Source organism: Nerophis lumbriciformis, linkage group LG26, assembly GCF_033978685.3.
Source record: "Nerophis lumbriciformis linkage group LG26, RoL_Nlum_v2.1, whole genome shotgun sequence".
Taxonomy (NCBI): Eukaryota; Metazoa; Chordata; class Actinopteri; order Syngnathiformes; family Syngnathidae; genus Nerophis; species Nerophis lumbriciformis.
Window position 1 is genome coordinate 39,142,129 of NC_084573.2, and position 18,534 is coordinate 39,160,662.

Here is an 18,534-nt window from a genome sequence, read left to right on the forward strand (position 1 = left end):
CTGTTGGAACTTGAAATCTCCATTTCCATAGAGCAGGTCAGCAGCAGGAAGCATGAAGTGCTCTAAAACTTGCTGGTAGATGGCTGCGTTGACCCTGGATCTCAGGAAACAGAGTGGACCGACACCAGCAGATGACATGGCACCCCAAACCATCACCCAACCATGCAAATTTTGCATTTCCTTTGGAAATCGAGGTCCCAGAGTCTGGAGGAAGACAGGAGAGGCACAGGATCCACGTTGCCTGAAGTCTAATGTAAAGTTTCCACCATCAGTGATGGTTTGGGGTGCCATGTCATCTGCTGGTGTCGGTCCACTCTGTTTCCTGAGATCCAGGGTCAACGCAGCCGTCTACCAGCAAGTTTTAGAGCACTTCATGCTTCCTGCTGCTGACCTGCTCTATGGAGATGGAGATTTCAAGTTCCAACAGGACTTGGCGCCTGCACACAGCGCAAAATCTACCCGTGCCTGGTTTACGGACCATGGTATTTCTGTTCTAAATTGGCCCGCCAACTCCCCTGACCTTAGCCCCATAGAAAATCTGTGGGGTATTGTGAAAAGGAAGATGCAGAATGCCAGACCCCAAAACGCAGAAGAGTTGAAGGCCACTATCAGATCAACCTGGGCTCTCATAACACCTGAGCAGTGCCAGAAACTCATCGACTCCATGCCACGCCGCATTAATGCAGTAATTGAGGCAAAAGGAGCTCCAACCAAGTATTGAGTATTGTACATGCTCATATTTTTCAGTTGGCCAACATTTCTAAAACTCCCTTTTTTGTATTAGCCTTAAGTAATATTCTAATTTTGTGACACACGGAATTTTGGATTTTCATTTGTTGCCACTTCAAATCATCAAAATTAAATGAAATAAACATTTGAATGCATCAGTCTGTGTGCAATGAATAAATATAATGTACAAGTTACACCTTTTGAATGCAATTACTGAAATAAATCAAGTTTTTCAAAATATTCTAATTTACTGGCTTTTACCTGTATTGTGCGACTGTGTTTGATTTGATGTGAGCAATTCCGTCGGTCCACTGTGACAATGCGACATTTATTGACAGCATGTGAAGCTTGGAATAAATGAGTAAAATACAAAGGTTCAAATGTAGCGTCTTATAGACCAGAAATGAGGTTACGTAACGGTTCAAGTGTCACATAGCAGTCGCCATAGCAACACAAATGCTCAAGTTTACTCTCCTTCTCCTGATCACCAAACCCTTGGTGTGGTTCAGGACACGAGACCAAAGCCATGATGAACAACAGCGGGCCAAGATATAAATGGAGCCAGTTGGAGAGGCGCCTGAACGTTGATGTCCTTTGGTGTGTGTTCCTGCTGATCATCATGTGCCTCACCACTGCCATCGGTGTGTACCAACACAACAACAACAACAACACTGTAGGGCAGTGGTTCTCAAACTTTTTTTGTCATCCCCCACTTTGGACAAGGGGGAGTTTTCAAGCCCCACCTGCCCCCATCACCCCAACAGAGCGCTAATGCCAAGCTTTAACATTTTCAAATTTATTGAACATCAAGTTGTATACATTCGAACTCAATAACATAAAATAACATTAAGTTCAATAATAAATAAAATAACTGTGCAGCTGTGGTATAACTTGCATCAAGTTCAATAATAAATAAAATAACTTCCATCAAGTTCAATAATAAATAAAACAAAAGTGTTATAACTTGCATCAAGTTCAATAATAAATAAAAAAAAGTGTTATAACTTGCATCACGTTCAATAATAAATCAAAAAAAGTGTTATAACTTTCATCAAGTTCAATAATAAATCAAAAAAAGTGTTATAACTTGCATCAAGTTCAATAATAAATCAAATAAAAGTGTTATAACTTGCATCAAGTTCAATAATAAATCAAATAACTTGCATCAAGTTCAATAATAAATCAAAAAAGTGTTATAACTTGCAACTTGTGATTTATTATTCACAAAGTGTTATAACTTGCATCACATTCAATAATAAATCAAAAAAAGTGTTATAACTTGCATCAAGTTCAATAATAAATCAAATAACTTGCATCAAGTCCAATAATAAATAAAACAAAAGTGTTATAACTTGCATCAAGTTCAATAATAAATCAAACAAAAGTGTTATAACTTGCATCAAGTTCAATAATAAATCAAACAAAAGTGTTATAACTTGCATCAAGTTCAATAATAAATCAAATAAAAGTGTTATAACTTGCATCAAGTTCAATAATAAATCAAATAACTTGCATCAAGTTCAATAATAAATAAAACAAAAGTGTTATAACTTGCATCAAGTTCAATAATAAATCAAAAAAAGTGTTATAACTTGCATCAAGTTCAATAATAAATAAAACAAAAGTGTTATAACTTGCATCAAGTTCAATAATAAATCAAATAAAAGTGTTATAACTTGCATCAAGTTCAATGATAAATCAAATAACTTGCATCAAGTTCAATAATAAATACAATAAAAGTGCCACTTTGCAATCTTTGCAAAAAAAAAAGGAGGAGCTATGCATTTGGCAAGACCCCAACAGAGCGCTAATGCCAAGCTTTAACATTTTCAAATTTATTGAACATCAAGTTGTATACATTCGAACTCAATAACATAAAATAACATTAAGTTCAATAATAAATAAAATAACTGTGCAGCTGTGGTATAACTTGCATCAAGTTCAATAATAAATAAAATAACTTCCATCAAGTTCAATAATAAATAAAACAAAAGTGTTATAACTTGCATCAAGTTCAATAATAAATCAAATAAAAGTGTTATAACTTGCATCAAGTTCAATAATAAATCAAATAACTTGCATCAAGTTCAATAATAAATCAAAAAAGTGTTATAACTTGCATCAAGTTCAATAATAAATCACAAAGTGTTATAACTTGCATCACATTCAATAATAAATCAAAAAAAGTGTTATAACTTGCATCAAGTTCAATAATAAATCAAATAACTTGCATCAAGTCCAATAATAAATAAAACAAAAGTGTTATAACTTGCATCAAGTTCAATAATAAATCAAAAAAAGTGTTATAACTTGCATCAAGTTCAATAATAAATAAAACAAAAGTGTTATAACTTGCATCAAGTTCAATAATAAATACAATAAAAGTGTTATAACTTGCATCAAGTTCAATAATAAATCAAATAACTTGCATCAAGTTCAATAATAAATCAAAAAAGTGTTATAACTTGCATCAAGTTCAATAATAAATCACAAAGTGTTATAACTTGCATCACATTCAATAATAAATCAAAAAAAGTGTTATAATTTGCATCAAGTTCAATAATAAATCAAATAACTTGCATCAAGTCCAATAATAAATAAAACAAAAGTGTTATAACTTGCATCAAGTTCAATAATAAATCAAAAAAAGTGTTATAACTTGCATCAAGTTCAATAATAATTCAAATAAAAGTGTTATAACTTGCATCAAGTTCAATAATAAATCAAATAAAAGTGTTATAACTTGCATCAAGTTCAATAATAAATCAAATAACTTGCATCAAGTTCAATAATAAATCAAAAAAGTGTTATAACTTGCATCAAGTTCAATAATAAATCACAAAGTGTTATAACTTGCATCACATTCAATAATAAATCAAAAAAAGTGTTATAACTTGCATCAAGTTCAATAATAAATCAAATAACTTGCATCAAGTTCAATAATAAATAAAACAAAAGTGTTATAACTTGCATCAAGTTCAATAATAAATCAAAAAAAGTGTTATAATTTGCATCAAGTTCAATAATAAATAAAACAAAAGTGTTATAACTTGCATCAAGTTCAATAATAAATCAAATAAAAGTGTTATAACTTGCATCAAGTTCAATAATAAATCAAATAACTTGCATCAAGTTCAATAATAAATACAATAAAAGTGCCACTTTGCAATCTTTGCAAAAAAAAAAAGGAGGAGCTATGCATTTGGCAAGACAGGGCAAGTGACAGCACTTTCCCCCAGGAGAGCCACCTTGCTTCACTGTGAAACAGCACGGCTGTATGATCAGCTCCCATTTCCTCACACAGTGCAGAGAACAGTCGCGCTTTCAGTGGTCGTGTTTTGATCAAATTGACCGCGCTCACAACATGTTAAAACCTCATTGAGTTCGGGGCTGGCTGCCTTGACGCGAGTGCTTCCCGGTGAATGACACAGTGTGTGCCCGTCACATTTTTGTTTCTCTGCAGGCGCTGGCTCTGGCTCGACGACCTTTGAGGTGCGAGTCACAAATGGATATATTTGTGTAATTGTGATCCACACATTAGCCTGCTACCCATCCGCTCGAAAGTTTGTTCCGCTTAGCCCCGCCCCCATTAGTTACTGTTGCTATGTCTGTCAAACTTTCGCTCGTACTGAGAAATATAAAGCCTACAGTAAAAATAAGTACCGGTAATTTCCATTTATTTATATTTCACAGACAGAATCACAAAGTGATTTACAGTGTGTATAGAAAATGAAAGCATAGTAAAAAAAATAATCTAAGAATATAATAATTTAAAAAAAAAATTTAAAGTGAAATTTCCTCCCGTTCCTCGCGCCCCACCTGTCATGTCTCTATTCCCCACCAGTGGGGCGCGCCCCACACTTTGAGAAACGCTACTGTAGGGCATGGCGGCGTCTCTAAATGTCTCCATGTTTTCTTAGGCCATGGACTCTGGCTGAAGAAGCTGGAAAATGCAGTATTTCTGACTGAGGAGGACACGTCTCCTGCTCTGGCTGCCTTCTACGTCTTCTGGACCATGGTCATTGTGCTGCAGGTATGTAGCATTTACCCACACACACCTGAGACTAATTACCCTTTCCCATTCAACTTTGATCTAGGGCTGTCTAAATGTATTTCCATACTTTTCTGAATAAAAGGGAAACAAAAATGTCTTTATTGTAACAAAAAAATGTTAGTGTACATGAAACATATGTTTGTTATTGCAATTTAGTCCTTAAATAAAATAGTGAACATACAAACCCCGTTTCCGGAATACAATGATTTGCAAATCATTTTCAAGCCATATTCAGTTGAATATGCTACAAAGACAACATATTTGATGTTCAAACTCATAAACTTTATTTTTTTTTGCAAATAATCATTAACTTTAGCAGAGCGGAGATGGGAGCAGGACCTGACACCGCTCCAGGCACCTTTTCTTTGAACTGTTTTATGACCGAGTGCAACCGCCGTTTATGACCACCTGCCCTTAGGATGCAGCTGCGTAATGTAATGTAATGTAATGCTATGTAATCAGAAAAAGGCCCGAATAAAAGAGGAGGCGTGGGAACTACCTCGTCAGAGCTGTACGAGGGTGCAGGCACACAGGCGCTCTCCTCATGAGCTGAATTGAATTCTGTCTCTGTTTGATTTCCTTTGCTTCTTGTCTTGTCTAATAGATGTCATCGGTGTTTGAACCTGACAATGTGATTATTACATTTCAACAGAAGTGTAGATGTTGAAACAGAAAATAAGCAGATATTAACTGTAAATAAACAAGTAGATTAATACTACGTTTTTACAGTTTGTCCTTAATAATGTGTAGAAAATAATAGGTGTATAAATGACACAATATGTTACTGCATAGACTAATTAGGAGTCTTTGTTTGTTTACTTACTACTAAAAGACAAGTTGTCTAGTACAAACCCCGTTTCCATATGAGTTGGGAAATTGTGTTAGATGTAAATATAAACGGAATACAATGATTTGCAAATCCTTTTCAAGCCATATTCAGTTGAATATGCTACAAAGACAACATATTTGATGTTCAAACTCATAAACTTTATTTTTATTTTTTGCAAATAATCATTAACTTAGAATTTCATGGCTGCAACACGTGCCAAAGTAGTTGGGAAAGGGCATGTTCACCACTGTGTTACATGGCCTTTTCTTTTAACAACACTCAGTAAACGATTGGGAACTGAGGAAACTAATTGTTGAAGCTTTGAAAGTGGAATTCTTTCCCATTCTTGTTTTATGTAGAGCTTCAGTCGTTCAACAGTCCGGGGGTCTCCGCTGTCGTATTTTACGCTTCATAATGCACCACACATTTTCGATGGGAGACAGGTCTGGACTGCTGGCGGGCCAGGAAAGTACCCGCACTCTTTTTTTACGAACCCACGCTGTTGTAACACGTGCTGAATGTGGCTTGGCATTGTCTTGCTGAAATAAGCAGGGGCGTCCATGAAAAAGACGGCGCGTAGATGGCAGCATATGTTGTTCCAAAAGCTGTATGTACCTTTCAGCATTAATGGTGCCTTCACAGATGTGTAAGTTACCCATGTCTTGGCCACTAATACACCCCCATACCATCACACATGCTGGCTTTTCAACTTTGCGCCTATAACAATCCGGATGGTCCTTTTCCTCTTTGGTCTGGAGGACACGACGTCCACAGTTTCCAAAAACAATTTGAAATGTGGACTCGTCAGACCACAGAACACTTTTCCACTTTGTATCAGTCCATCTTAGATGAGCTCAGGCCCAGCGAAGCCGACGGCGTTTCTGGGTGTTGTTGATAAACGGTTTTCGCCTTGCATAGGAGAGTTTGAACTTGCACTTACAGATGTAGCGACCAACTGTAGTTACTGACAGTGGGTTTCTGAAGTGTTCCTGAGCCCATGTGGTGATATCCTTTACACACTGATGTCACTTGTTGATGCAGTACAGCCTGAGGGATGGAAGGTCACGGGCTTAGCTGCTTACGTGCAGTGATTTCTCCAGATTCTCTGAACCCTTTGATGATATTACGGAGCGTAGATGGTGAAATCCCTAAATTCCTTGCAATAGCTGGTTGAGAAAGGTTTTTTCTTAAACTGTTCAACAATTTGCTCACGCATTTGTTGACAAAGTGGTGACCCTCGCCCCATCCTTGTTTGTGAATGACTGAGCATTTCATGGAATCTACTTTTATAGCCAATCATGGCACCCACCTGTTCCCAATTAGCCTGCACACCTGTGGGATGTTCCAAATAAGTGTTTGATGAGCATTCCTCAACTTTATCAGTATTTATTGCCACCTTTCACAACTTCTTTGTCACGTGTTGCTGGCATTTTATTCTAAATTTAATGATTATTTGCACAATAAAAAAGTTTATGAGTTTGAACATCAAATATGTTGTCTTTGTAGCATATTCAACTGAATATGGCTTGAAAAGGATTTGCAAATCATTGTATTCCGTTTATATTTACATCTAACACAATTTCCCAACTCATATGGAAACGGGGTTTGTAGTTTGGGACTTATTTGATTATTATGGCGATGCAAAACGGGCTTTTTTAGTCCACGCCAAATTTGCCTTTTAGGTACTTAGGTCTAAATGTTCTGAACTGTGTATTTTAAAATCTACAATTATGGAATAAGTCATGTCAAAAAATCATGACATCTTTGAACCTTCAGCACCATTTTTAGAAAGTCAATAACTGCATCTTTTTTATTTGGACTCAATCATTCACTTTTGCCCATTCATTTATTAGAGACCGCAATGTCCCTTTGGGACAGAGGACCCTATTGTAATTGTAAGGTTTTATTATTATTATTCCGCCACCTCTTTGAGCTGTAATTTGACCCCCTTAACATGCTTCAAAACTCATCATATTTGACACACACATCAGGACTGGTGAAAATTGCCATCTAATAAACAAAACTAAATTGCGCTCTAGCGCCCCCTAGGAAAAAACACAAACAAAACTGCTTGTAACTTCCGGTACGAATGTCGTAGCGACATGAAACAAAAACCTCTATGTAGGTCTGACTTAGACCTAGATTTCATACATTGACATCCTTCAGCAAAAATCAACAGGAAGTAGGTAAATTCCCCCTTCAAAACAAACGTTTTGTAAAAACAGTCACTTTTGCCTCTTTGAGCTGTAATTTGACCCCCTTAACATGCTTCAAAACTCACCATATTTGACACACACACATCAGGACTGGTGAAAATTGCCATCTAATAAAAAAACCAAAATTGCGCTCTAGCGCCCCCTAGGAAAAAACAGACAAAACTGCTTGTAACTTCCGGTAGGAATGTCGTAGAGACATGAAACAAAAACTTCTATGTAGGTCTGACTTAGACCTAGATTTCATACATTGACATCCTTCAGCAAAAATCAACAGGAAGTTGGCAAATTCCCCCTTCAAAACAAACGTTTTGTAAAAACAGTCACTTTTGCCTCTTTGAGCTGTAATTTGACCCCCTTAACATGCTTCAAAACTCACCAAACTGGACACACACATCAGGACTGGCAAAAATTGCGATCTAATAAAAAAAAAACCAACCCCAAAACTCAAAATTGCGCTCTAGCGCCCCCGAGGAAGAAAACACAGACACAACTGCTCCGAGGTAGAAAACTCAGACAAAACTGCTTGTAATTTCCAGTAGGAATGTCTTAGAGACATGAAACAAAAACCACTATGTAGGTCTGACTTAGACTTAGATTTCATACATTGACATCCTTCAGCAAAAATCAACAGGAAGTTGGCAAATTCCCCCTTCAAAACAAACGTTTTGTAAAAACAGTCACTTTTGCCTCTTTGAGCTGTAATTTGACCCCCTTAACATGCTTCAAAACTCACCAAACTGGACACACACATCAGGACTGGCAAAAATTGCGATCTAATAAAAAAAAAAAAAACTCAAAATTGCGCTCTAGCGCCCCCTAGGAAGAAAACACAGACACAACTGCTCCGAGGAAGAAAACTCAGACAAAACTGCTTGTAATTTCCAGTAGGAATGTCTTAGAGACATGAAACAAAAACCTCTATGTAGGTCTCACTTAGACCTACATTTCATAGATTGACAACCCCCGGCAAAAATCAACAGGAAGTTTGCAATTCCCCCTTCAAAACAAAAGTTTTGTAAAAACCGGTCACCTTTTTTCAAACATTATCTCCTCTGAGCGCGTTTGTCGTGTCGGCTTCAAACTAGCACAGGAGAGAGATTGAACCCTTCTGATTAAAAGTTGACCAAAGAGTTTTAATTACTGCTCCGGTTTGGATTTTGTGTGCCGTCAAAGTCGGTCCCGTCCATTAATTAGGGACCGCAATGTCCCTTTGGGACAGAGGACCCTATTGTAATTGTAAGGTTTTATTATTATTATTCCGCCGCCTCTTTGAGCTGTAATTTGACCCCCTTAACATGCTTCAAAACTCACCATATTTGACACACACATCAGGACTGGCGAAAATTGCCATCTAATAAAAAAACAAACCCCAAAACTCAAAATTGCGCTCTAGCGCCCCCTAGGAAAAAACACAGACAAAATGCTTGTAACTTCCGGTAGGAATGTCGTAGAGACATGAAACAAAAACCTCTATGTAGGTCTGACTTAGACTTAGATTTCATACATTGACATCCTTCAGCAAAAATCAACAGGAAGTTGGCAAATTCCCCCTTCAAAACAAACGTTTTGTAAAAACAGTCACTTTTGCCTCTTTGAGCTGTAATTCGACCCCCTTAACATGCTTCAAAACTCAACATATTTGACACACACATCAGGACTGATGAAAATTGCCATCTAATAAAAAACCCAAAACTGCGCTCTAGCGCCCCCTAGGAAAAAACACAGACAAAACTGCTTGTAACTTCCGGTACGAATGTCGTAGAGACATGAAACAAAAACCTCTATGTAGGTCTGACTTAGACCTAGATTTAATACATTGACATCCTTCAGCAAAAATCAACAGGAAGATGGCAAATTCCCCCTTCAAAACAAACGTTTTGTAAAAACAGTCACTTTTGCCTCTTTGAGCTGTAATTTGACCCCCTTAACATGCTTTAAAACTCACCATATTTGACACACACATCAGGACTGGTGAGAATTGCCATCTAATAAAAAAAAACAAAATTGTGCTCTAGCGCCCCCTAGGAAAAAACACATACAAAACTGCTTGTAACTTCCGGTAGGAATGTCGTAGAGACATGAAACAAAAAACCTCTATGTACGTCTGACTTAGACTTAGATTTCATACATTGACATCCTTCAGCAAAAATCAACAGGAAGTTGACAATTCCCCCTTCAAAACAAACGTTTTGTAAAAACAGTCACTTTTGCCTCTTTGAGCTGTAATTTGACCCCCTTAACATGCTTCAAAACTCACCATATTTGACACACACATCAGGACTGGCGAAAATTGCCATCTAATAAAAAAACCAAAATTTGCGCTCTAGCGCCCCCTAGGAAAAAACACAGACAAAACTGCTTGTAACTTCCAGTAGGAATATCGTGAGACATGAAACAAAAACTTCTATGTAGGTCTGACTTAGACTTAGATTTCATACATTGACATCCTTCAGCAAAAATCAACAGGAAGTTGGCAAATTCCCCCTTCAAAACAAACGTTTTGTAAAAACAGTCACTTTTGCCTCTTTGAGCTGTAATTTGACCCCCTTAACATGCTTCAAAACTCATCATATTTGACACACACATCAGGACTGGTGAAAATTGCCATCTAATAAAAAACCCAAAATTGCGCTCTAGCGCCCCCTAGGAAAAAACACATACAAAACTGCTTGTAACTTCCGGTAGGAATGTCGTAGAGACATGAAACAAAAACCTGTATGTAGGTCTGACTTAGACTTAGATTTCATACATTGACATCCTTCAGCAAAAATCAACAGGAAGTTGGCAAATTCCCCCTTCAAAACAAACGTTTTGTAAAAACAGTCACTTTTGCCTCTTTGAGCTGTAATTTGACCCCCTTAACATGCGTTAAAACTCACCATATTTGACACACACATCAGGACTGGTGAAAATTGCCATCTAATAAAAAAACCAAAATTGTGCTCTAGCGCCCCCTAGGAAAAAAACACAGACAAAACTGCTTGTAACTTCCGGTAGGAATGTCGTAGAGACATGAAACAAAAACCTGTATGTAGGTCTGACTTAGACTTAGATTTCATACATTGACATCCTTCAGCAAAAATCAACAGGAAGTTGGCAAATTCCCCCTTCAAAACAAACGTTTTGTAAAAACAGTCACTTTTGCCTCTTTTGAGCTGTAATTTGACCCCCTTAACATGCTTCAAAACTCACCATATTTGACACACACATCAGGACTGGTGAAAATTGCCATCTAATAAAAAAAACCAAAATTGTGCTCTAGCACCCCCTAGGAAAAAACACATACAAAACTGCTTGTAACTTCCGGTAGGAATGTCGTAGAGACATGAAACAAAAACCTCTATGTAGGTCTGACTTAGACCTAGATTTCATACATTGACATCCTTCAGCAAAAATCAACAGGAAGTTGGCAAATTCCCCCTTCAAAACAAACGTTTTGTAAAAACAGTCACTTTTGCCTCTTTTGAGCTGTAATTTGACCCCCTTAACATGCTTCAAAACTCACCATATTTGACACACACATCAGGACTGGTGAAAATTGCCATCTAATAAAAAAACCAAAATTGTGCTCTAGCGCCCCCTAGGAAAAAAACACAGACAAAACTGCTTGTAACTTCCGGTAGGAATGTCGTAGAGACATGAAACAAAAACCTCTATGTAGGTCTCACTTAGACCTACATTTCATAGATTGACAACCCCCGGCAAAAATCAACAGGAAGTTTGCAATTCCCCCTTCAAAACAAAAGTTTTGTAAAAACCGGTCACCTTTTTTCAAACATTATCTCCTCTGAGCGCGTTTGTCGTGTCGGCTTCAAACTAGCACAGGAGAGAGATTGAACCCTTCTGATTAAAAGTTGACCAAAGAGTTTTAATTACTGCTCCGGTTTGGATTTTGTGTGCCGTCAAAGTCGGTCCCGTCCATTAATTAGGGACCGCAATGTCCCTTTGGGACAGAGGACCCTATTGTAATTGTAAGGTTTTATTATTATTCTTCCGCCGCCTCTTTGAGCTGTAATTTGACCCCCTTAACATGCTTCAAACCTCACCATATTTGACACACACATCAGGACTGGCGAAAATTGCCATTTAATAAAAAAACAAACCCCAAAACTCAAAATTGCGCTCTAGCGCCCCCTAGGAAAAAACACAGACAAAATGCTTGTAACTTCCGGTAGGAATGTCGTAGAGACATGAAACAAAAACCTCTATGTAGGTCTGACTTAGACTTAGATTTCATACATTGACATCCTTCAGCAAAAATCAACAGGAAGTTGGCAAATTCCCCCTTCAAAACAAACGTTTTGTAAAAACAGTCACTTTTGCCTCTTTGAGCTGTAATTTGACCCCCTTAACATGCTTCAAAACTCACCAAACTGGACACACACATCAGGACTGGCAAAAATTGCGATCTAATAAAAAAAAAAAAAACAACCCCAAAACTCAAAATTGCGCTCTAGCGCCCCCGAGGAAGAAAACACAGACACAACTGCTCCGAGGAAGAAAACTCAGACAAAACTGCTTGTAATTTCCAGTAGGAATGTCTTAGAGACATGAAACAAAAACCTCTATGTAGGTCTCACTTAGACCTACATTTCATAGATTGACAACCCCCTGCCAAAAATGAACAGGAAGTTTACAATTCCCCCTTCAAAACAAAAGTTTTGTAAAAACCGGTCACCTTTTTTTCAAACATTATCTCCTCTGAGCGCGTTTGTCGTGTCGGCTTCAAACTAGCACAGGAGAAAGATTGAACCCTTCTGATTAAAAGTTGACCAAAGAGTTTTAATTACTGCTCCGGTTTGGATTTTATGTGCCGTCAAAGTCGGTACCGTCCATTAATTGTTTTTGAAATTCAATTATGATGTAATTTCCATCACAATCCTTTTCATTTAAAGAATTAGAGGCCCAAAATGAATAAGAAATTCAAGCCCATGATGAGTAAATGTAATTATTTGTATATATTTACAATACAGTATTTTATTTCCATACCTTGTGTGTTTTTTTCCAAACCAAGTCATGTGATCCACAGGTGCTGATTCCCATCTCTCTCTACGTGTCCATTGAGATTGTGAAGCTGGGCCAGATCTACTTCATCCAGAATGATGTTTTCCTCTACGACCAGCACGCCCGCCGCAGGATCCAGTGCCGCGCGCTCAACATAACCGAGAACCTGGGTCAGGTCCAGTACTTGTTCTCTGACAAGACCGGAACTCTCACCGAGAACAAGATGGTGTTTTGCCGTTGCAGTATTTATGGGATCGAATATCCTCATGTGGAGAACGGTAAATATTGTTTCAATAACACTCACAAAATGTGTGTATTAAACACATTATATCTATTAAATAATTATTATATCTAACCTTCGTACAGTTTACAGCCTTGTCACATGATAGGAATCAAATATAGTGCAAAAGCAGGGACTCATAAAAACTGATGAAAAATACATTTACGTACAATTACCCAGTGCTAAAAAATAATTATATATTTTTTAAATAAAAATCATCATAAAGACTAATAACTGATAAAAAAAAAAAAAAAAGTACATATTTATTGCAATTATTTATTACAATCTACAAACTAGGTTGTGCTGAAAAAAATTAATAATAAATACTAATCATATGTTTCCTAAATAAACTGTGCAAATGAAAACACAGCTTCACCAATTTAGTGGGTTTTTTTGCGCTTAAGAAACGTTTCTATGACTTTTAACGCCGGACTTTGGTTTGTTTAATCTCATCATTACTGCCACAAGTGGTGGAAAAGTGCATTACAACCATACTTGCCAACCTTGAGACCTCCGATTTCAGGAGGTGGGGGGTGGGCGTGGTCGGGGGTGGGGTGGGGGCGTGGTTAGGGGCGTGGTTAAGAGGGGAGGAGTATATTTACAGCTAGAATTCACCAAGTCAAGTATTTCATATATATATATATATATATATATATATATATATATATATATCTAAGAAATACTTGACTTTCAGTGAATTCTAGCTATATATGTATATATTTATTTGAGTATATATATATATATATGTATATATAAATAAAAGAAATACTTGAATTTCAGTGTTCATTTGTTTACACATATACACAAACATGACAGGGAGACAAAACCGGATCAAACATTACAGGGAGACATAACAGGATCAAACATTACAGGGAGACAGAACAGGATCAAACATTACAGGGAGACAGAACAGGATCAAACATGACAGGGAGAGAGAACAGGATCAAACATTACAGGGAGACAGAACAGGATCAAACATGACAGGGAGACAGAACAGGATCAAACATTACAGGGAGACAGAACAAGATCAAACATGACAAAACTTGACAGGGAGAAAGAACAGGATCAAACATGACAGGGAGACAAAACCGGATCAAACATGACAGGGAGACAAAACCGGATCAAACATTACAGGGAGACAGAACCGGATCAAACATTACAGGGAGACAGAACAGGATCAAACATTACAGGGAGACAGAACTGGATCAAACATTGCAGGGAGACAGAACCGGATCAAACATTACAGGGAGACAGAACAGGATCAAACATTACAGGGAATCAGAACAGGATCAAACATGACAGGGGAGACAGAACAGGATCAAACATTACAGGGAAACAGAACAGGATCAAACATGACAGGGGAGACAGAACAGGATCAAACATGACAGGGAGACAGAACAGGATCAAACATTACAGGGAAACAGAACAGGATCAAACATGACAGGGAGACAGAACAGGATCAAACATAACAAAACATGACAGGGAGAAAGAACATGATCAAACATGACAAGAAGACAGAACAGGATCAAACATTACAGGGAGACAGAACAGGATCAAACATTACAGGGAGACAGAACAGGAGGACCAAACATTACAGGGAGACAGAACAGGATCAAACATTACAGAGAGACAGAACAGCATCAAACATTACAGGGAGACAGAACCGGATTAAACATTATAGGGAGACAGAACCGGATCAAATATTACAGGAGGACAGAACAGGATCAAACATTACAGGGAGACAGAACAGGATCAAACATTACAGGGAGACAGAACAGGATCAAACATTACAGAGAGACAGAACAGGATGAAACATTACAGGGGGACAGAACCGGATCAAACATTACAGAGAGACAGAACAGCATCAAACATTACAGGAGACAGAACCGGATCAAACATTACAGGGAGACAGAACAGGATCAAACATTACAGGGAGACAGAACAGGATCAAACATTACAGGGAGACAGAACCGGATCTAACATTATAGGGAGACAGAACCGGATCAAACATTACAGGGACACAGAACCGGATCAAACATTACAGGGAGACAGAACAGGATCAAACATTACAGAGAGACAGAACAGGATCCAACATTACAGGGAGACAGAACCGGATCAAACATTACAGGGAGACAGAACCGGATCAAATATTACAGGAGGACAGAACAGGATCAAACATTACAAGGAGACATAACAGCATCAAACATTACAGGGAGACAGAACAGGATCAAACATTACAGGGAGACAGAACAGGATCAAACATTACAGGGGAGACAGAACAGGATCAAACATGACAGGGAGACAGAACAGGATCAAACATAACAAAACATGACAGGGAGAAAGAACAGGATCAAACATGACAAGAAGACAGAACAGGATCAAACATTACAGGGAGACAAAACAGGATCAAACATTACAGGGAGACATAACCGGATCAAACATTACAGGGAGACGGAACCAGATTAACATTACAGGGAGACGGAACCGGATCAAACATTACAGGGAGACAGAACAGGATCAAACATTACAGGGAGACAGAAGAGAATCAAACATTACAGGGAGACAGAACCGGATCAAACATTACAGGGAGACAGAACAGGATCAAACATTACAGGGAGACGGAACAGGATCAAACATTACAGAGAGACAGAACATGATCAAACATTACAGGGAAACAGAACAGGATCAAACATGACAGGGGAGACAGAACAGGATCAAACATGACAGGGAGACAGAACAGGATCAAACATTACAGGGAAACAGAACAGGATCAAACATGACAGGGAGACAGAACAGGATCAAACATTACAGGGAGACAGAACAGTATCAAACATTACAGGGAGACAGAACAAGATCTAACATTATAGGGAGACAGAACAGGAGCAAACATTACAGGGAGACAGCACAGGATCTAACATTACAGGGAGACAGAACAGGATCAAACATTACAGGGAGACAGAACAGGATCAAACATTACAGGGAGACAGAACAAGATCAAACATGACAAAACTTGACAGGGAGAAAGAACAGGATCAAACATGACAGGGAGACAAAACCGGATCAAACATTACAGGGAGACAGAACCGGATCAAACATTACAGGGAGACAGAACAGGATCAAACATTACAGGGAGACAGAACTGGATCAAACATTGCAGGGAGACAGAACCGGATCAAACATTACAGGGAGACAGAACAGGATCAAACATTACAGGGAAACAGAACAGGATCAATCATGACAGGGGAGACAGAACAGGATCAAACATTACAGGGAAACAGAACAGGATCAAACATGACAGGGGAGACAGAACAGGATCAAACATGACAGGGAGACAGAACAGGATCAAACATTACAGGGAAACAGAACAGGATCAAACATGACAGGGAGACAGAACAGGATCAAACATAACAAAACATGACAGGGAGAAAGAACATGATCAAACATGACAAGAAGACAGAACAGGATCAAACATTACAGGGAGACAGAACAGGATCAAACATTACAGGGAGACAGAACAGGAGGATCAAACATTACAGGGAGACAGAACAGGATCAAACATTACAGAGAGACAGAACAGCATCAAACATTACAGGGAGACAGAACCGGATCAAACATTATAGGGAGACAGAACCGGATCAAATATTACAGGAGGACAGAACAGGATCAAACATTACAGGGAGACAGAACAGGATCAAACATTACAGGGAGACAGAACAGGATCAAACATTACAGAGAGACAGAACAGGATGAAACATTACAGGGGGACAGAACCGGATCAAACATTACAGAGAGACAGAACAGGATCCAACATTACAGGGAGACAGAACAGCATCAAACATTACAGGGAGACAGAACTGGATCAAACATTACAGGGAGACAGAAAAGCATCAAACATTTAAGTGAGACATAACCCGATCCAACATTACAGGGAGACAGAACCGGATCAAACATTACAGGGAGACAGAACCGGATCAAACATTACAGGAGGACAGAACAGGATCAAACATTACATGGAGACAGAACAGGATCAAACATTACAGGGGAGACAGAACAGGATCAAACATTACAGGGAGACAGAACAGGATCAAACATTACAGGGAGACAGAACAGGATCGCTGACGGGTCTGCCAACTTCCGGCACCCCTTACAAAAAAAGGTGAGAAACAGGTAAACGCTGGGGACGGAGGGGAGAAAAAAATAAATTATTCAGTCTAAACCTGGGCACCTGGAGAGAAGAGGAGGTCCAGACTGAGGCCAAGGGCAAAAAACAACTCCTAGCCATAGCACACATAAACATGTGTGTAAGAGGGAAACATCAAAGGACATTAAAAACATTAAAAGAGCAGAGCTGATGCAACCAGACACTTCTACACACATCCATCCATCCATCCATCCATCCATCTTCTTCCGCTTATCCGAGGTGGGGTCGCGGGTGCAGCAGCCTAAGCAGAGAAGCCCAGACTCTCTTCTCCCCAGCCACTTGGTCCAGCTCCTCCCGGGGGATCCCGAGGCGTTCCCAGGCCAGTTGGGAGACATAGTCTTCCCAACGTGTCCTGGGTCTTCCCCGTGGCCTCCTGCCGGTTGGATGTGACCTAAACACCTCCCTAGGGAGGCGTTCGGGTGGCATCCTGACCAGATGCCCAAACCACCTCATCTGGCTCCTCTCTCTACACACAGCCACAAAAGTAAAACAACAACAAAAAAACAAAAACACTGTGGTGGCCTCTGCGGTGTTCCACGCTAGAGATGCGCGGATAGGCAATTATTTCATCCGCAACCGCATCACAAAAGTCGTCAACCATCCGCACCCACCCGAACTAACATTTAATCAAAACCGCACCCGCCCGTTGTTATATATCTAATATAGACGATGCAAGGCATTAGTGAGGTTATAAAGCTTTTGCCTGTTAAAGAAAGGAGACTGATCCAATGCAGCACAGACATTCAATGCGTGCCACGCTGTCACGGCCCAGACGCACACCAGTGCGCAATCATCTGGGAGCCGCGCTGAGCGCACCTCCAAGCGCGTGGAGGTGCGATGTCCCTCGCACCCGTGGCGGCTCCACCCGGGCTCGCGCCCGAGGCTTCAGCGCGCACCGCGGCGGCCATCCTACTCGTCGCGGCCTAGCCCTCGCGGCTCTCGCTGCCGGCGACGGCCGGGTATGGGCCCGACGCTCCAGCGCCATCCATTTTCAGGGCTAGTTGATTCGGCAGGTGGGTTGTTACACACTCCTTAGCGGGTTCCGACTTCCATGGCCACCGTCCTGCTGTCTATATCAACCAACACCTTTTCTGGGGTCTGATGAGCGTCGGCATCGGGCGCCTTAACCCGGCGTTCGGTTCATCCCGCAGCGCCAGTTCTGCTTACCAAAAGTGGCCCACTCGGCTCACCAGGGTGAGCCCCACCCCTTTCGTGAGCGCA

General features: G+C 39.4%; 1 protein-coding gene across 3 annotated transcripts in view; it reads left to right on the forward strand.

The window, feature by feature from the left end:
* Nucleotides 1–18,534, forward strand: part of atp10d (ATPase phospholipid transporting 10D) — a 75,575-nt gene that overhangs the window by 27,526 nt on the left and 29,515 nt on the right. For 2 of the 3 annotated variants that reach the window (XM_061986902.1, XM_061986904.1), the window contains 3 exons: nt 1,239–1,370; nt 4,650–4,762; nt 12,858–13,110. In XM_061986902.1, coding sequence (XP_061842886.1) covers nt 1,239–1,370; nt 4,650–4,762; nt 12,858–13,110 — 498 coding nt within the window. The remainder of the gene's footprint in view (nt 1–1,238; nt 1,371–4,649; nt 4,763–12,857; nt 13,111–18,534) is intronic. The other variant, XM_061986903.1, reaches the window with a different exon arrangement.